Source organism: Mycteria americana, chromosome Z (genome assembly GCF_035582795.1).
Source record: "Mycteria americana isolate JAX WOST 10 ecotype Jacksonville Zoo and Gardens chromosome Z, USCA_MyAme_1.0, whole genome shotgun sequence".
Lineage (NCBI taxonomy): Eukaryota > Metazoa > Chordata > Aves > Ciconiiformes > Ciconiidae > Mycteria > Mycteria americana.
In genome coordinates, this window is record NC_134396.1 from 11,356,360 (window position 1) to 11,371,452 (window position 15,093).

At 40.7% G+C, this 15,093-nt stretch overlaps 2 protein-coding genes and 1 long non-coding RNA gene across 3 annotated transcripts in view; 2 read left to right on the top strand and 1 right to left on the bottom strand.

Annotated features, from left to right (window-relative positions):
* Positions 1–2,908: 2,908 nt before the first annotated feature.
* Positions 2,909–5,225, bottom strand: LOC142421612 (uncharacterized). The gene is made up of 3 exons (XR_012778929.1): positions 5,141–5,225; positions 3,691–3,901; positions 2,909–3,142 (listed from the first exon to the last, which is right to left on the bottom strand). It is a non-coding gene; the product is annotated as an uncharacterized LOC142421612 (long non-coding RNA).
* The window catches only part of ITGA1 (integrin subunit alpha 1), a 73,370-nt gene continuing 62,948 nt past the window's right edge, over positions 4,672–15,093 (top strand). The window contains exon 1 of the mRNA XM_075526442.1: positions 4,672–4,828. Coding sequence (XP_075382557.1) covers positions 4,801–4,828 — 28 coding nt within the window. The 5' untranslated portion in view covers positions 4,672–4,800. The remainder of the gene's footprint in view (positions 4,829–15,093) is intronic.
* On the top strand, positions 10,298–13,331 carry PELO (pelota mRNA surveillance and ribosome rescue factor). The gene is made up of 2 exons (XM_075527173.1): positions 10,298–11,345; positions 12,544–13,331. The coding sequence occupies exons 1-2, from the start codon at positions 10,620–10,622 to the stop codon at positions 12,973–12,975; spliced, it is 1,158 nt and encodes a 385-aa protein (XP_075383288.1). The 5' UTR covers positions 10,298–10,619; the 3' UTR covers positions 12,976–13,331.

Below are 15,093 nucleotides of genomic sequence, written 5' to 3' on the forward strand. Positions count from 1 at the left end.
CCTAAATTCTGGCCTCATTTCAAATAATTTCATTTGTATAATGCAGTTGAGCTAATGCACTGATGGACCAACATTAGCTGGGATGTTATATGTACCTTCAGTCAAAAACCTTATAAACATTGCAATTTCTAGTTCAGCCCCTTGATTTTGTACAATAAAATATGAATTTATGTCTTTTGTCTCCCCCCCACTTGAAGTTGCCAGTTCCATTCCCCTCAGACTCAATGCCATAGCTCCTATGACTTCAGTGCTGCAGAAAAAGTGCTTCGGCACAAAAAAGGCTGAAATACTCAGGCCACAGAGATCAGTACCTCATTCAAGTTGAATAGATAAACCAGTCTGTGTTTTTCTAGCCTTATTTGTAGCATATACTTTGAAGAAATATACCTGCATGTTAAAGTCTGGTAATACATTACAGAGCTCAAAGATACATTGTTGACATAGTAAATACATAAATAGATAAGTAAATAAGCAAGCAGAAAATTAAAAACATGCTGCAGGAGAAAACTGTGAATCAGGATTTAAATGGTAAGAAGCTGACTCAAAGGAAATAGAAATAGCACAAGAATTGATGAAAAGAGTAGAGGTATCATCTGCAAGAATCTTAAATACTATTCTAATATAAAAATCCTTCTACATGAGTATAAAGCAACAATCACAAAATAAAAAGATTGGTGGAAGATTTATAACAGTAAATGATGTCATATAAACTCATCTCTTCCTGGTCTTCCTGTATGTTTGTGAAACAGCTAGTTTTGATCTCTACAAATTTAGGATGAATATTGAAAAAATTGCATCCAGAGAAAATCCAGAAAGAAAAGCAGCATGACTAAGGATGTGAGACACTTTAAATCTGTTAAGGAGGAAAAAAAGACTATTTTATTTCAGTAAGAATACAGACTGTATATTAATTTGGTTCACAAATACTCTACAATAGTTGGTATATAATCCAAAAAAGACCAATGAAGAAGACATAAAAGATATTGTAGAGAACAAATTTAACACAGAACACAAAGGGCATTTTCCATAACATTTCCTCCCAACATGAATTAAACTAACATAAGCTGCAAAACAAAATTTTTATGAAGATCCATTTGTACAGTAAAAAGACTTTTTGGCACATTTGTACCACTGGTTAATACAGATGGATCAGAAACATGGGCATTCTCCAAGAATAGCAAGGATCAGCTAAAAGCTGAGCTGTAAATGTAAAACATGGAAAGATTTATGCATAGAGTATTGCTGGAACCATACCAAATCCTACAAGGTCTTAGTTCTGGAACTTGAAGAAGGAGCCCTTGAGTATCTCAGACATAATAAAAATAAGACTACAGCCCCACAAGTTCTGCCAAGAGAATTCTAGCATGGTCCTAAAATCAGATAGGAAAAAATGGAGACTATGAAAATGAACAACAGAGTAATCAAGGTGAAAGACAACTTGGAGGCTGTGAATAAGCAAGTGTAAGCCAAAAATGTAAATGTAAATTATCATTAATCTACAGCATAATGTAAACCATCAAAGATGATAGTAAGAGCTTTCAATGATAAATTTTCACTTAGAAGCTATATGAACAAGCTCTGTAGTATTTTCCAAGCAGTGTATAATACAGTGTAATAACAACAGTGAACACTGCAGAAATGTGTTACGTTTCTCTTACAATTATTGATGTTGTCACAGTATTCCTTTAATGGAAGTTCTTTTGCTATTTGAAGTCAAAGTCTTGCATTACTCATTGCTCTCTTGTGCTACAGGTTAAGAGATCCTTTTCACCTAACAATCAAAATAAATTAAAATTGCTCATATCTTCTGTAAGAATAGAAGAAAAATTTCCATGGAAAATGAGTTCTATGTACTTTACAGTCACATTATTTAGAAGACTGCATGCCTTTGAAACTATTTGAAAAGGTTTGGTTCCTGTTCCTTCACCCCTCACCTTTGGGACAGAATGCATTTCCACTGCTTTTTGCAGGAATAACACCCACTTGAAGGGAGAAGAACTGGGTCTTCCTGATATTTTTAATTTTTGTTGTCTTCTTAAAGTCTAATCCTTCAAAGTCTTTAAATTAATATTTAATCACAAATACTTCTATCAGATTCCATGAGACTACTAGTGTACTTATTCTATAATGAGTATTCTAAAATACTTTGCTGAAACTGAATTGGGCAGCAGAGTTCAAACTGACAAATCATGTTAATTTATAGCACTAGAAAAAAATATCCTTCCTCAGCATTCTGTGACACTTTAGAAAGGCATAAAAGAATATGTAAAACAATTATATTGTTTAAACTAATTTGACCTTTTTGTTTTATCCATCATTATAGGTAGTGATTTTCTATACTATTATGATCCTCTGAAACTAATAATATTTGTTATGCAGATATTGACATTACCTAATATCTTAACTACTTCTGAGCCTGAGCGCACCTCATCTAGGGATTCCTGCTTAATACACGTGTTCCTTACTACTAATGTATAAAACTTTAAACTCCAAGAAGAGCATTTAGCAATATGTTATGAACAGTTCCCTGAACAAATGCTCCCAAAGCAATAAAGACTGTGAAAAGATGCAGCAGCTATTCTACAAGCAATAGGAGTTTGCTTTTTTCTGAATTAGTCTGGCATGCCAAAATAAATAATGGTCTGTAAGTCTGTAACGTATTTTACTTTTTTGAATGTAAGTCTGTAACGTATTTTACTTTTTTGAATGTGTGCAAATTAATAAGAAATGCTAGCTCAGTCCAGCGTTTATCTTTTCTAATGTCTTCCTTTTGACATAGCCTGATGCAAGATGCATAGGACACTACCACAAAAATAAATTAATAAATAATAATACCAAGAATAATTTAGAAGAAATTAGGAATAACCCTACATCAGGAATGTTTCTTTTTATTCTCAAGAAGTCTTACTCTCCAACGTGCGGGTACATCCCCCACATATGTACCAAATATCACATATACTTCAAACAGGTTTGAACTGATGATTTTAATCCATGTGAAAGTCCTTAGTTTCCCTGTTTCTTCCTCTAGCATAGTTATTTGTATCACAGAAGAAAATCCTTCACTATGATTTGAAAGCAAGCTCAACTCCTCCATGTGCATTTAGCTGAAGTATAGTGACAGAAAGGGAATACAAAGGTTTGTCTAAAAAAAAAAAGGGAAGTTACTGCCACCCTTGAAACTGGTGTAAAACCAGCAGTAGTAATACAACTCACTTGCAAAAAATGAAATTACAGTTTTTTCTGAAATCTCAGTCTTCTTTTAGTTTGAATGCCGTTTTGGTTTCCTTTAATTTTATGCATAAAACCTCTAGCTGAAAAAATGTGTCTAGTCTTTTAAACCAGTACCAAGAGAGCTCAGATCCTCATTCAGCAAAAGTTACACATGTGCTTTATTTCATCAACTTTGAGTAGTTCCACTGTGGTAATTAAATATATTTTATAATGTGTAAAGGCAAGCACATGCATAAATTATTACTGAATGAGGACCTTTGCTGTTAAACCCAGCTTTGAAATTGTGCGCTACTTCCTAAAATTTCCACAGATCTACAAGTAATGGTCCACCCAAAGTGTTCTCATAAAATTAAGACAGAACTTGGAAGATGTATTTAACTATTATAGTGATGATTAACAGCTGTAGTTTATTAGCCTCAGAGGAACTTCCAAAAATTCCACTAACCTCCACTTACTCACCAAATTCTTTCCTCCAATTCAAGGAAAAAATGGGGGATTTTTCTAGTAGCACCAAGATCTCCATATCCTCATAGAGTATTTTAATTTCTCATTTTCTTGCTTGAGGGACCATGGGTTCTCTTGTTTTACGAACAACAAAATTATTTTTCACCAGGTCCAGTGCAAAAACTCATACGCTGCTGAAGGGATGTCACTCCACCTGAGCATCACTCTGGTAAACACAAAAAGAAAAAGTCCTGCAAGCTGCTCTTTTACTGAGTGTTTAATGAACCCTGAAAATCCCTACTCACAGGCCTGGTGGATCATTACCTTTGCGATGTATTCAGTTATTTATTAGTGAAGTCATTCAGGGGGCAGGGAAAGGGGAGGAAGGCATGCCATGCAAATGTTCGGTAGATGAGGGCAAAGGCAGTTGTCTGGTATTTCCTCTACGAAGCAAAGCACAGGGAGACGCAAAAACTTGAGAAAATCGTCCCCTGTCTGAAGAGGTACTGCACCCCCAGAGCTGCTGAGAACGGGGAGGGGGTGGCTGGCTTCCTCCTGCAGGCAAACGAGCGGCCGTAGAGCGCGTTTTTAAGCGGTGATGTAAGAGAAATTAAACTTGACCAGCCAAACACACCCCCTACCTCAACGACGTGTTTCTCCTGCTGAGAAGGGCGAGGGAAGGGGCCGTGGAGCACGCCTAGCTCTCTCCTGCCCTACTGGGAGGTGGGCTGGCCGGCGGAAGACACTTATTAATTAATTATGAGCGGGCAGATGTCCCTTTAAGGTCTGCTGTGCTCTCCGAGGGCTGCGGTCGGAGGGCTGGGGGGAGATTTGGCTTTATTTGTACATCTTGGCGCTGGGCTAGCTCTACGGGGAGGTTTCTAAAGCTCAGAGGTCTTCGGGGGGTGGGTGGGAGGAAGCTAAATGCTTCTTGATGCGAAGAAACAACGTAAAGACTGAATAACAAACAGGAAATGCCTAACTCGGCTGCAGGGAGGACGGGCGGCGCAGAGCGCTGAACTCCACTCGCAGCGCGGCACCGCCGGGCGCGCCGGCGGCAGGACCGCTCCCGCCACCCCTGCCCTCGGCCCGGGCTCCCGGCCCCGGGCTCGCAGGAGCCCAAGCATGGCTGCCTCCTGCTGGATGCTGACAGGTGAGGAAAGCCCCCTTTCTGTCTTGCTTTGAAGAGCCAGGTCCCGAAAGCAGTTCTGCTCCCTGCGGGAGGGGGGTGAAGCTGTTGGGGGCTGCACCCGAGGGACCGCGTCCCCCCACCCCGATCCCTCCACCTGCCCCTGCCCAGGGAATGCCCTGCCCGGAGCTGCCCCCCAGCTGGAGCCCGTGAGGGACTTCTGCGGTTTGCTTCTCTCTGGGAACTTTAATCCCTAAACCAGTCTTAGAACCCGGGGGGTTGGGGGGAGGCTGCCAGATGAGGACGAATGGGTGAGAAGAAATACTATAATCGCACCTGGCTTGTGAAAAGAGGTGCACCTGGCAACTTTTTTTAAATTAGGGTAGCTTTTCTGTTTTCCTCCCTTTGGCTGTCAGATGTTCTGAGTGGTAAAAGGAGAAGTGAGGAAGCAGTTAACTGCACCCAACTAACTTCAGAAAGATGAGTTCATCCGGAGGTGGAATATGTAATATTTCCTTTTAGGGTTTCATTTATTGTTAGGGACTTACTTGATTTTTTAGTAAAACAAATACAGCAAGTAACAATCCCCCTAGTTAGTCAATCTGTAGTAACATTTTGGATCTGAAATCAGGGGAACCCAAGAAGTGGAAAAGAGGCTAACGCAATGCTGGGATTCACGAGCTTGCAAACTTTGACACTGAGCTCCCCAGCAGCTCTTGCGCTGGCAACTTAGCATGCAGTGAACCTGAGGCAGTACAGAGGAAGAAATCAATTTCGTAAGAATTGTCAAAATGCAGGCGGCACCAAGTGGGGAAAAGGCGAGACTAGGGTTTTTCCCTCTCCACTTATTGTGCAAGAAAGAACAGATACAGGAAAACATGCAAATCTGATGTAGTACTTTCATGTGCCATATTTAGCTCATAGTTCATAGATGTCTTTATTACTTTTATTACATGGTGATATTCTCCAATATATGCTTTTGTTTGTGTTCCTTCACAGAAGGAGGCTTTCTAAAGTGGCAACAACTTAGTGTGCCACAACTTCCCTTCAGAGTTGCAAAGTTGCCACCAGCACTGCTGACAGATAATTCACCAGTAATGGCAAAAAAGTTTATTGTCAAATAGGAAAACATCTCAAGGGCGGGTCCCATCCAGATCTGTCAGGGGCTTACTAGGTTTTGTCAAATTGTCTCAGATAAATCAGAGAGGTAGTCCTACATGAACAAGTCAAAATGTCATAAAAATAAGGACAAACAGTTTTAGAATTACAGTGGAATAAAAAATAAATACAGATTAATTATGTGCTCCTCTTCCTTAAAAAGAAAAAAAAGGCAAATAATCTGGCATGCACTAACAGACAAAACCAATCTAGAATAAAGGAAGTGCATAGAGGTGTATGTTTGTGTATTTATACAGACTTTTTTTTTAATTCAACTTGGTATTGGTGAGGCCTCTGAGAATCTTGAGCACAGGAAGTCTGACAGATGCAGACAAAGAGGCAGAAGTGCACAGAGAAATGACAAGCCTGGTAAGGGCTGAGGAAAATGCTCTATGGAGAAAGACTGAATGAGTTAGGCTTGTTTATCTAGAAGAGAGAAAATTAAGGGCAAAGTGTTGAGCATTTCAAATATCTATCTTTACCAAAGTATTATGAGTGAGAATATTCTTCCAAATGTCTGTTTTGTGAGACCACTCAGTCATGACTGTCTATATCACATATGTCGGTTTATAAAGAGACTGATGAATAGTTGGTTCTCCATGTCCAACAAAGGACAAGAGAAAATCAGCATAACTCACTGTGCAAAAAACTTAGGGAATATTCAGAAGAACTTTTCTTACTCTTCAGGTAATGAATTGCTAGAACAGGCTACCAAAAAAACCCACCCATAATCTCCTTCACTGAAAGTTTTGATGAAGTTGGAGAAACACCTGTGAGGCATGGTTGAGGTTTACTTCACCTGGCCTCAGTGTAAGTGGTTTGAATAGGGATCTGCTTAAGTTTTCTACAGCCCTACGTTTCAACAGAAGAGGAAGGAAGAAATCAATCCAAGGGGTTCCATTACTTCTTAATGCTTCTTCACTTATAGTTTTACGCATAGCCTGCTCCCTCCTGGAATCCTCCCCTCAGTGGTGATGATCATGTTGTTGGTACTGATTAAGCGTACTCATCTTTATAATAGAAAAGACCAGTAATCATGAAGACAGAACTGTATGCAGAAAATGAAGTGGTCTCTATTCAGAGCCTGCAAAGGCAGGACAGACACAGGATAAAGGGAAAGCATGAAAAAACACATTTTCCCCAGTTTCCCTCTCCATCTTTATCTTTTTTCTTTGCTCTTACAACAATAACATCCAACATTTCTCAGCAGGTTTTCCCCTATATTTGAGATTCTTTCCCACTAGTTTTTCTTATCCAGGACTTGAGTGTGTTTGCATGAATGCTAGCCAAAATGGCTATAATATGGGGGAGAGGGGATTTCCTACGAACATGGCCTCTCCTTGTCTAAAATCTGTACACAACCCATCTTCATAACACAGCTGATCAAAACTTGAAGATGTAGGACAGTGTGTCTCAAATGTTTCCAAAGTAATAATCTTACAAAACCAGCATGGCTCCAAATTCCCTACGAATATACGCTATCACCATTTTTATCTTGTCTTGTACTGTGCTTAAGAAAGTCTGAAAATGGATGCCAAATTGCTGCAATTATTAGTATCTATAAAATTGTTTTTAAAAAGTGATAGATGGCAAGAACTGTCAGGTTCTACACTTAGTCTTAATCTTTTAACAAGACTGGAACAGACAATGTAATTTTGAACTTTTATGTTAAAACTGTATGTAGAGCTAAAAGTATCCACTTGTTTTGGCTCTACTGGGGTCAAATTCATCTCTCTCCCTGACATTAACAAAATTAGTATGAACTTACAAGCTTAGTTATATGGTTCTTAAATTTTTGGAAATGTCATTTTTCTTCTACTGCTCATTCTTTGACATATTCAAACAAAAAACAATACCCAGTCCTTACTTTTTACCAGAGTAGGCAAAGCATCATCACTAGTAAATATTTTCCTTTATAAGTTGACAATGGTCTTGCTAATTGTGGATAAGACATTAAAGTTTACACTTGCGTCTAAATACTTGTGGATCACTGTTCATAACTTTATAAAATCTCATTATTTTTGTTTGAGAAAGGACTTCAGCACATACCAAAATGTCTCTTTCTACAACAACAGTCAATTTAATATGTTGAGTGGCAACTTTGTTTTGAGGTTGTTCTTTGTTTTGGGTTGGGGTTTTTTTGTTTGTGTTTGTTTTTTTTAATACAGCAAGTCACCTGCTTGCATGAACTGAATGTTTATTTTTCTACTGAATGGTACTGGATGCCAACTTGCAACCTTTATCTAAAATGTCTCACATATCCAAGGATGTGAGGGTGCTTGTAAAAATTAGACTGGAACCAACAAGCAGAGAAAAGTTTGTAAATACACAGCAGCAAAAGAATAAAAAGTAAAATAAATATTTATGTAGAAGGTAAATATGTACTACAGCTAATTTTTCTTGGAAGTATAGCATGAGGTCAACCCTTGCAATTTTATAATCGCAAAGAACGTAAAGAAGAAAATTCACCATAAATTCACCATGCAGCATTTACATAGATAAGTGAAAGGAACGCCTGAATAAAAGCTGAATGCATACTCTCTGCCTAAGCCACAAAACACTAATACAAAATTATGAGTAGGTACAAGCCCAAATTAAACAAACAGTTATTTATACACGTGCTTATGTTATATTCCCTTGGGTGGTCCAGCTTCCTTCTGTAAAACTATTCATGCTAACAGAGTTAAGCATGTGTACTCACAGGAAGAGAGTCTGAGGTCTCATAAATAAATCCTATTATGTAATATCTGATAAAATTGTTTTTACATCAGTATCAAGCTTAGAAACAAGGAATGCACATTACTGGGCCAGATCTGAGTTCAGTATCCTGTCACAACTGACTAGTGCTAGATACTTGAGAGAAACTTATGTACGCTGTAATGGGAGATATGGGATGATTTTTGCTCACAGTAGCCTTATATCTCACTAAACCCTTGACTCCAAAGCCTTTCCAAGTCAGAAAATTCCATAATCAACAGTTTTGGGGTTTTTTTTAAAAAGAAATAACTAAAAGAAACCAGAAACTTCCTTTTAACAATTCTAAATTTGCATTTTCTGATCTCTATAAGGATGTTCTCTTGCTTTTTGGTTATCAGACTGAGTGTGTAGACATTCCAAATTTACTGTATCTGTTCCAGTTGCCCTGGTACACTTATCATAGCATGTTAGGTTGTCTACTTTCTTAAGTATTTTTTTGTTCTTTTGACTCATTCTTCATACAAGCATTTTTTCTATTCCATTCTTTTCCTCATTCTTTCTAAATTTGCAACATTCATTCTGAAATGGAGTTTTCAGTGTCGTACACCATTTCAAAATAAGATGCAGTACTTGCATAATGACTGTGGGTTTTTATATTAGTTCTGGCTGGTTAAATTTGTGTAGGCTGCAAATTGAACTGTGTAGTTATTGTTCAGGTCCCTTTTCCATGCAAGTATCATTGAACTAATCAGTGTGTTTTTGCAAGGCATATTACTTACATTTGTCAACGTCAAACTTCCTTTGAAACACGCTTATTTGCCTCTGAAGCTTCTCAGAATTCTCTTTCTGAGTAACTAGCAGATTCAGGAAGCAACGCAAGTTTCAGTATAGGCTGAAATACAACTTGCAAATTTAACCAAAAACTTTTAAGCTGAAGTTCAGTTTAAGAGCAATGTCAACATAACAGTTCAGGTTCTGATATTGCCTGGGTCTGGTTTTCATTTCAGTCGGTGACCGTCATCTGACTAGCCGCCTCTTTCCTGCACCAGCAGCTGTTAGGTAGTACCGGCTGTCCTTCCTGACTCTGAGGTACCACGGCATTTACTTAGCACATCCAGAAAACTGGCTACTTAGCCATACCTTTCCCATGTCTTTGTCGATCCGTAACTGTAACCTTCCACAACTACTTAGTTTTGGTGGTTTGGGTTGTGGGTTGTTTTTTTGTTTTTTTTCCTCTTCTCAAACGTGAGGGACTGTATTAGAAGCTTTGGAAGTTCGAATCGTCGCTGTAAACAGCTAGAGGGGAAGGACCAGCGCGGGCCCCGACCCCCTCCCGCCTTACTCACGGAGAGACTGCAGCGGGGACACACACCAAGTTACAGTCCTCTGCTGCCTCACAGCACACAGGAGCGCCGCGGCTGCCTCCTAGCCCCCCCGGGAGGTTTACCTCCGGAGATCTCGGGCCCTGCCTTGCAGAGGCGCAGAACACTCGCACCGCGCCTCAGCACACAGCCCGCGCTTCATGCGTCCCTTCTGCGCGTACCACCCCGCGCATGCGCCGGGTCTTGGGAGGGAGGGGGAGAGGAAGCGACCGCGCGCATGCGTGTCGGGCGCAGAGGCGAAAAGGCGGGGGGAGGTGCACGTCCAGCCGGCGCCGTTTAGGATCGAGTGTGCCCATGCGCCTTGGGGCGGCGGGCGCTACGCATGCGCGACCGGTGGGGCAGCGAGCGGGCTGTGAGTGCTCGGAGGAGCCGCCTGGCCGCGCCTGAGGTCCAGCCCGGGCTTCGCCGCCGTCTCGGGGCAGGCCGGTGTTCGGGAAAGGCCGCTCATCGTGGGGTAGGCCGTTCGCTCGCCCGCCGGGTCCCGCCGCCAGGCCTCCCGGGGCAGGCCTGCCGGCTGCTGCCGCTGCGGCTGAGGGGAAGAAGCCGGGGGGGGCGCGGCGGCGCAAGGAACCGCCAGGATGAAGCTGGTGAGGAAGGACCTGGAGAAGGATAATGCGGGGCAGGTCACGCTGATCCCCGAGGAGCCCGAGGACATGTGGCACACGTACAACCTGCTGCAGGTGGGTGACAGCCTGCGGGCCTCCACCATCCGGAAGGTGCAGACCGAGTCGGCCACGGGCAGCGTGGGCAGCAACCGCATCCGCACCACCCTCACTCTCTGCGTGGAGGCCATCGACTTTGACTCACAGGCCTGTCAGCTGCGGGTCAAGGGCACTAACATCCAAGAGAATGAGTATGTCAAGATGGGGGCCTACCACACCATCGAGCTGGAGCCCAACCGGCAGTTCACGCTGGCAAAGAAGCAGTGGGACAGCGTGGTGCTGGAGCGCATCGAGCAGGCCTGCGACCCAGCCTGGAACGCCGATGTGGCAGCCGTGGTCATGCAGGAAGGATTGGCTCACGTCTGCCTGGTCACTCCAAGCATGACGCTTACCCGGGCCAAGGTGGAGGTGAACATCCCCCGCAAGCGGAAAGGGAACTGCAGTCAGCATGACCGGGCCCTGGAGAGGTTTTACGAGCAGGTGGTGCAAGCCATCCAGCGGCATATTAACTTTGAGGTGGTGAAGTGTGTACTGGTGGCTAGCCCAGGCTTTGTACGGGAGCAGTTTTGTGACTACATGTTCCAGCAGGCTGTCAAGACTGACAACAAGCTTCTGCTGGAGAACAGGTCCAAGTTCCTACAGGTAAGGAGCTAAAGAGTCTCCAGAGTGGGTATGAAGGGGCTTAAGAGCTGTCTGCAATAATAGAAGATAATTACAAGGGCAATGGGAAATAATTCACTTATTAGACAAAATAAATTTCTGTCTGAGCATCATAAGGAAATAATTTGCATGCCTCCCAAACTATAAGTTAGTTATGCAGGATACAGGGATGACTCTTTCCTAGGATACTTTAATGTGGAGTAGAGAAAGTATTAAATATTTCAAACTCCCTGTAAGGGCATATTTAATCTTCACTTAAGAGTCAAGTACAAGTTGGAAAATAGTTTAACTGTAGTGTTAATCTGTCATACTATATAGCATGCATGTTCAATAACAGCTTTTGAAAGCTTTTTAAAGAACAAAAAAAAAGTACCTGGATGTGATAGAGATTAGTTAATTGTGGTGTTAGTTTTGTACTACATAGTTAAAGGTTATGCAGACCATAGCATTTTTTCCTGTTCCTTAGTCATCTCATTGATTGAATGGGTGGGATTTTCTGCCTTTCACTGAAATGGGCAAGCTCAGAGCCTAAAATAAGTTTTCCTTTTCATGAGGATACTTGTATCATTTTTTAATTGGAGTGGGCCTGTAATCTGTGCTTGCAAAAGGCAGGGGGAGAGGACAGAGAAGCATGTCCCCATACTCAGTGGTCACAACGTTTAGGAGACATATTGCACCAAGAAGCCTCCTTTTGTGTTTGTAGCAAAGTGATAATAGTAAGTGTGAAAAGTTTTAATGTACTTCTCAGCTTTGCAAGTGTAGTAGCTATGCAGTTGTGCAAGACTTGATGCCTTTGCACTATATGTCTACAGACTCAAGAGGTCTTGCTCTTCTGAAATGCTTTGAAAGGAAGAGGCTTAAGTCTTAGTTTCTTAGTAGTTTCAAGTGGCCCTACCTTGAGGACTGTCTGCAATAGCTTGTGTATTTAACCCAGTCTTTGGATAACAGAAATAGCTTTCCTGCACTTCTTAAAATACAGTTTAAGGGATTTAGTATAGGCTTTGGGTTGCAGGAGGGATCCTTCAAGAAAAGAATCATGTAGGTTTCAAGAAAAAGATAACTTCCTTGAATAATTATCAAGATAAATATTATGTATAGTGGAAGTTGTTTGTGATTGAGTAATCAAGAAAATGGTCCTTTTTGTTTAAAAAACCCAAATCTTTGACTTTTTTTACTCTAGGTCCACTCTTCCTCGGGACATAAATACGCACTGAAGGAAGCCCTCTGCGACCCAGCTGTAACTAGCCGTCTCTCTGACACTAAGGCAGCTGGTGAGGTCAAAGCCTTAGATGACTTCTATAAAATGCTGCAGCATGAGCCTGACCGGGCTTTTTATGGTCTAAAACATGTGGAGAAGGCCAATGAAGCCATGGCCATCGATACCTTGCTGATCAGTGATGAGCTTTTCCGGCACCAGGATGTGGCTACACGTGCCCGATATGTTAAATTGGTAGATAGTGTACGGGAGAACATGGGCACAGTACGTATTTTCTCCAGCCTTCATGTGTCTGGAGAGCAGCTTGGCCAGCTGACAGGGGTGGCAGCCATCCTGCGCTTTCCTGTTGCTGAGCTCTCTGACCAGGAAGATGAATCTAGTTCTGAAGAGGATTGATAAGTGTCTTCATTCCACAGTTTCTTTTCCAAGTCATGTTGAAACGACATTAAAGGCCCTGCCTTCCTAAATACTGTGTGCAGATGTGCCATGACATGTAATTTAAGTTTTTGATAGTATTTCTTACAGTGTATAGTTCTGCTCAGCACACTAATGGATATCTGTTCTATGGTAATGATTATTGGTATACTGTGCATTGGAGCAGACTGTTTTTGCAAGTTACACCCTGGACCTCCAGCAGTACAAGAAACTAATTTGACTCCCCAAAGCTGCTCATTCTGCATGTTAAGGGAGACTGGAAGCATAGTGTTTTGGAATGTGTATGAAAAGATAATAAACTAAGAGGGAGAAAATTATGCCAGACTGTCTATTTCTGTTTAAATGCTTGAAAACAGTATTGCAAAACAAATGTAAACTTCTTCATGCATTCTGTCAAAACTGTGCTTGACTTTATTAGGAACTCACCATTCATCCTAAGATGTGGCAAAGGAGTGGGATCAACATCATCTGTTTGGGTTTTTTTAGGTGTTACAGTCTAACCACTTAAATATTTCTGTGAAACACTTGAAGCAATCCTTCAGAAACCAGACCCTTTAAATTAACCACTTCCTCCCTAATATGATAATAGATGCAAGAGAAATTGTGAAGCTCAGTGCACCCATTTCAGTTACCTTTTTGAATGCTGTTATCTTGGGAGATTGTTCTGAAGGCTAAGAAGGTGTGATGTATCTTGTCGTTGACTGTGTTCTGATAAATTGGCACTGGGATTATTTAGCACCCAGTTCTGAGGAGGTATAGGAAAAGGCTTACAAAATGAGGACCCTAGTTTCCATGAGGAATCTTTTGACAACAAATAGTTTAAGTAAGTTCATAATCTGGTATTTGTCTATTTGTGTACCTCTTTAAAAACATACATAAGCTGTGATACAGAAGCAAGGATTACAAATTTATAAATTGAACTTCAGTTTAAGATGATGACAACTGTAAAAATCAAAATTACTTTTCCAATTACGTGATCTCCTCAAAGTATTGAGAGCCACTATGAGTTTTGTCTCTTCACTGGACAATAAATCTTGGGCTGAGGAAGCAGAAACTGCTTTCAGATTCTTAGGTATCTGCAAGGGGATTGTTTAATTTAAACCAATGTTTGATGGTGTAGGTTGTGTGTGTAAATAAGCATTTCTCTTTTGAATGTGGGGCGGGGGGGAACACTAGAGACTTGCCAAAACCACATTTCATTTAAGAAAACCATGGACAACTTCTGAAATACAGAAAGGGACATACCAATGGAAGATTAAAAATAAAAACACTAAAACTTTTAATCTGGGTAGAATAATTTTAGAAAAAGCATTTTTAATGGTACTGTATGTCAGCTCTGCGAATTTGATATTATCTATTGCTAGCTGAAACATCTACCTAAACTCCTTGAAAGCCATCTCTCCTTTTCCCATCATCCACACAGTCTAAGGAATGCATGGACAGAACTTACGATTCTTCTCTCACTGAAGACAAGCAAGCCCATTAAGACAGTTGCTTAAAGTCAGCTTGCACAGATAAACTACATTATTTGAGCTTTACGTTTTTGTCTTGAATGATGTTGAGTGCCACAAGTCATAGAATGTTCCGGTATGCTTCCTTCAGCAGTTAGGACTGGTTAAATTAAAATTTCTTCTTTTTCTTTTAAAAATCTGCCTATACACTTTGCCAGCTAGAAGGCACCCTGATTCCTGCTATATACAGAGTTAAATGTAAAGAACATATGAAACAGGTAGAAGAATCTGACTTTCAATAAATATTACTTATATGCAGCCAACTATGGTTTTAAACAGGCTCAGAATGTCTAAACAAAGTTGTTAATTTCTTTAAGATAAGCTTGTATATTAGTATTTCTCTTCTCATAAGTAATGCTAATTTGTTGTAGTTGTACACAAATGATACTTACATTCAAAATTGTAATACACCAGGAAATTCTTAGTTTAATTCTCAGCAAACTGAGAGACAAATCAAACCATTCTTCAGTTGGGGAATGGTTTGCTATTTTATTAGACCAAACTGATTCCAATTACTCCATTTTAAACAAATTATGAAGAGGTTTTGCTGTGTACTAGAAGATTACAA

Bases quoted from the DNA above. Each gene is read 5' to 3' on its own strand.
- PELO (XM_075527173.1), top strand. From the start codon at position 10,620: ATGAAGCTGGTGAGGAAGGACCTGGAGAAGGATAATGCGGGGCAGGTC. The intron at 11,346-12,543 runs GTAAGGAGCTAA...TTTTTACTCTAG, and splicing joins ACAGGTCCAAGTTCCTACAG to GTCCACTCTTCCTCGGGACA.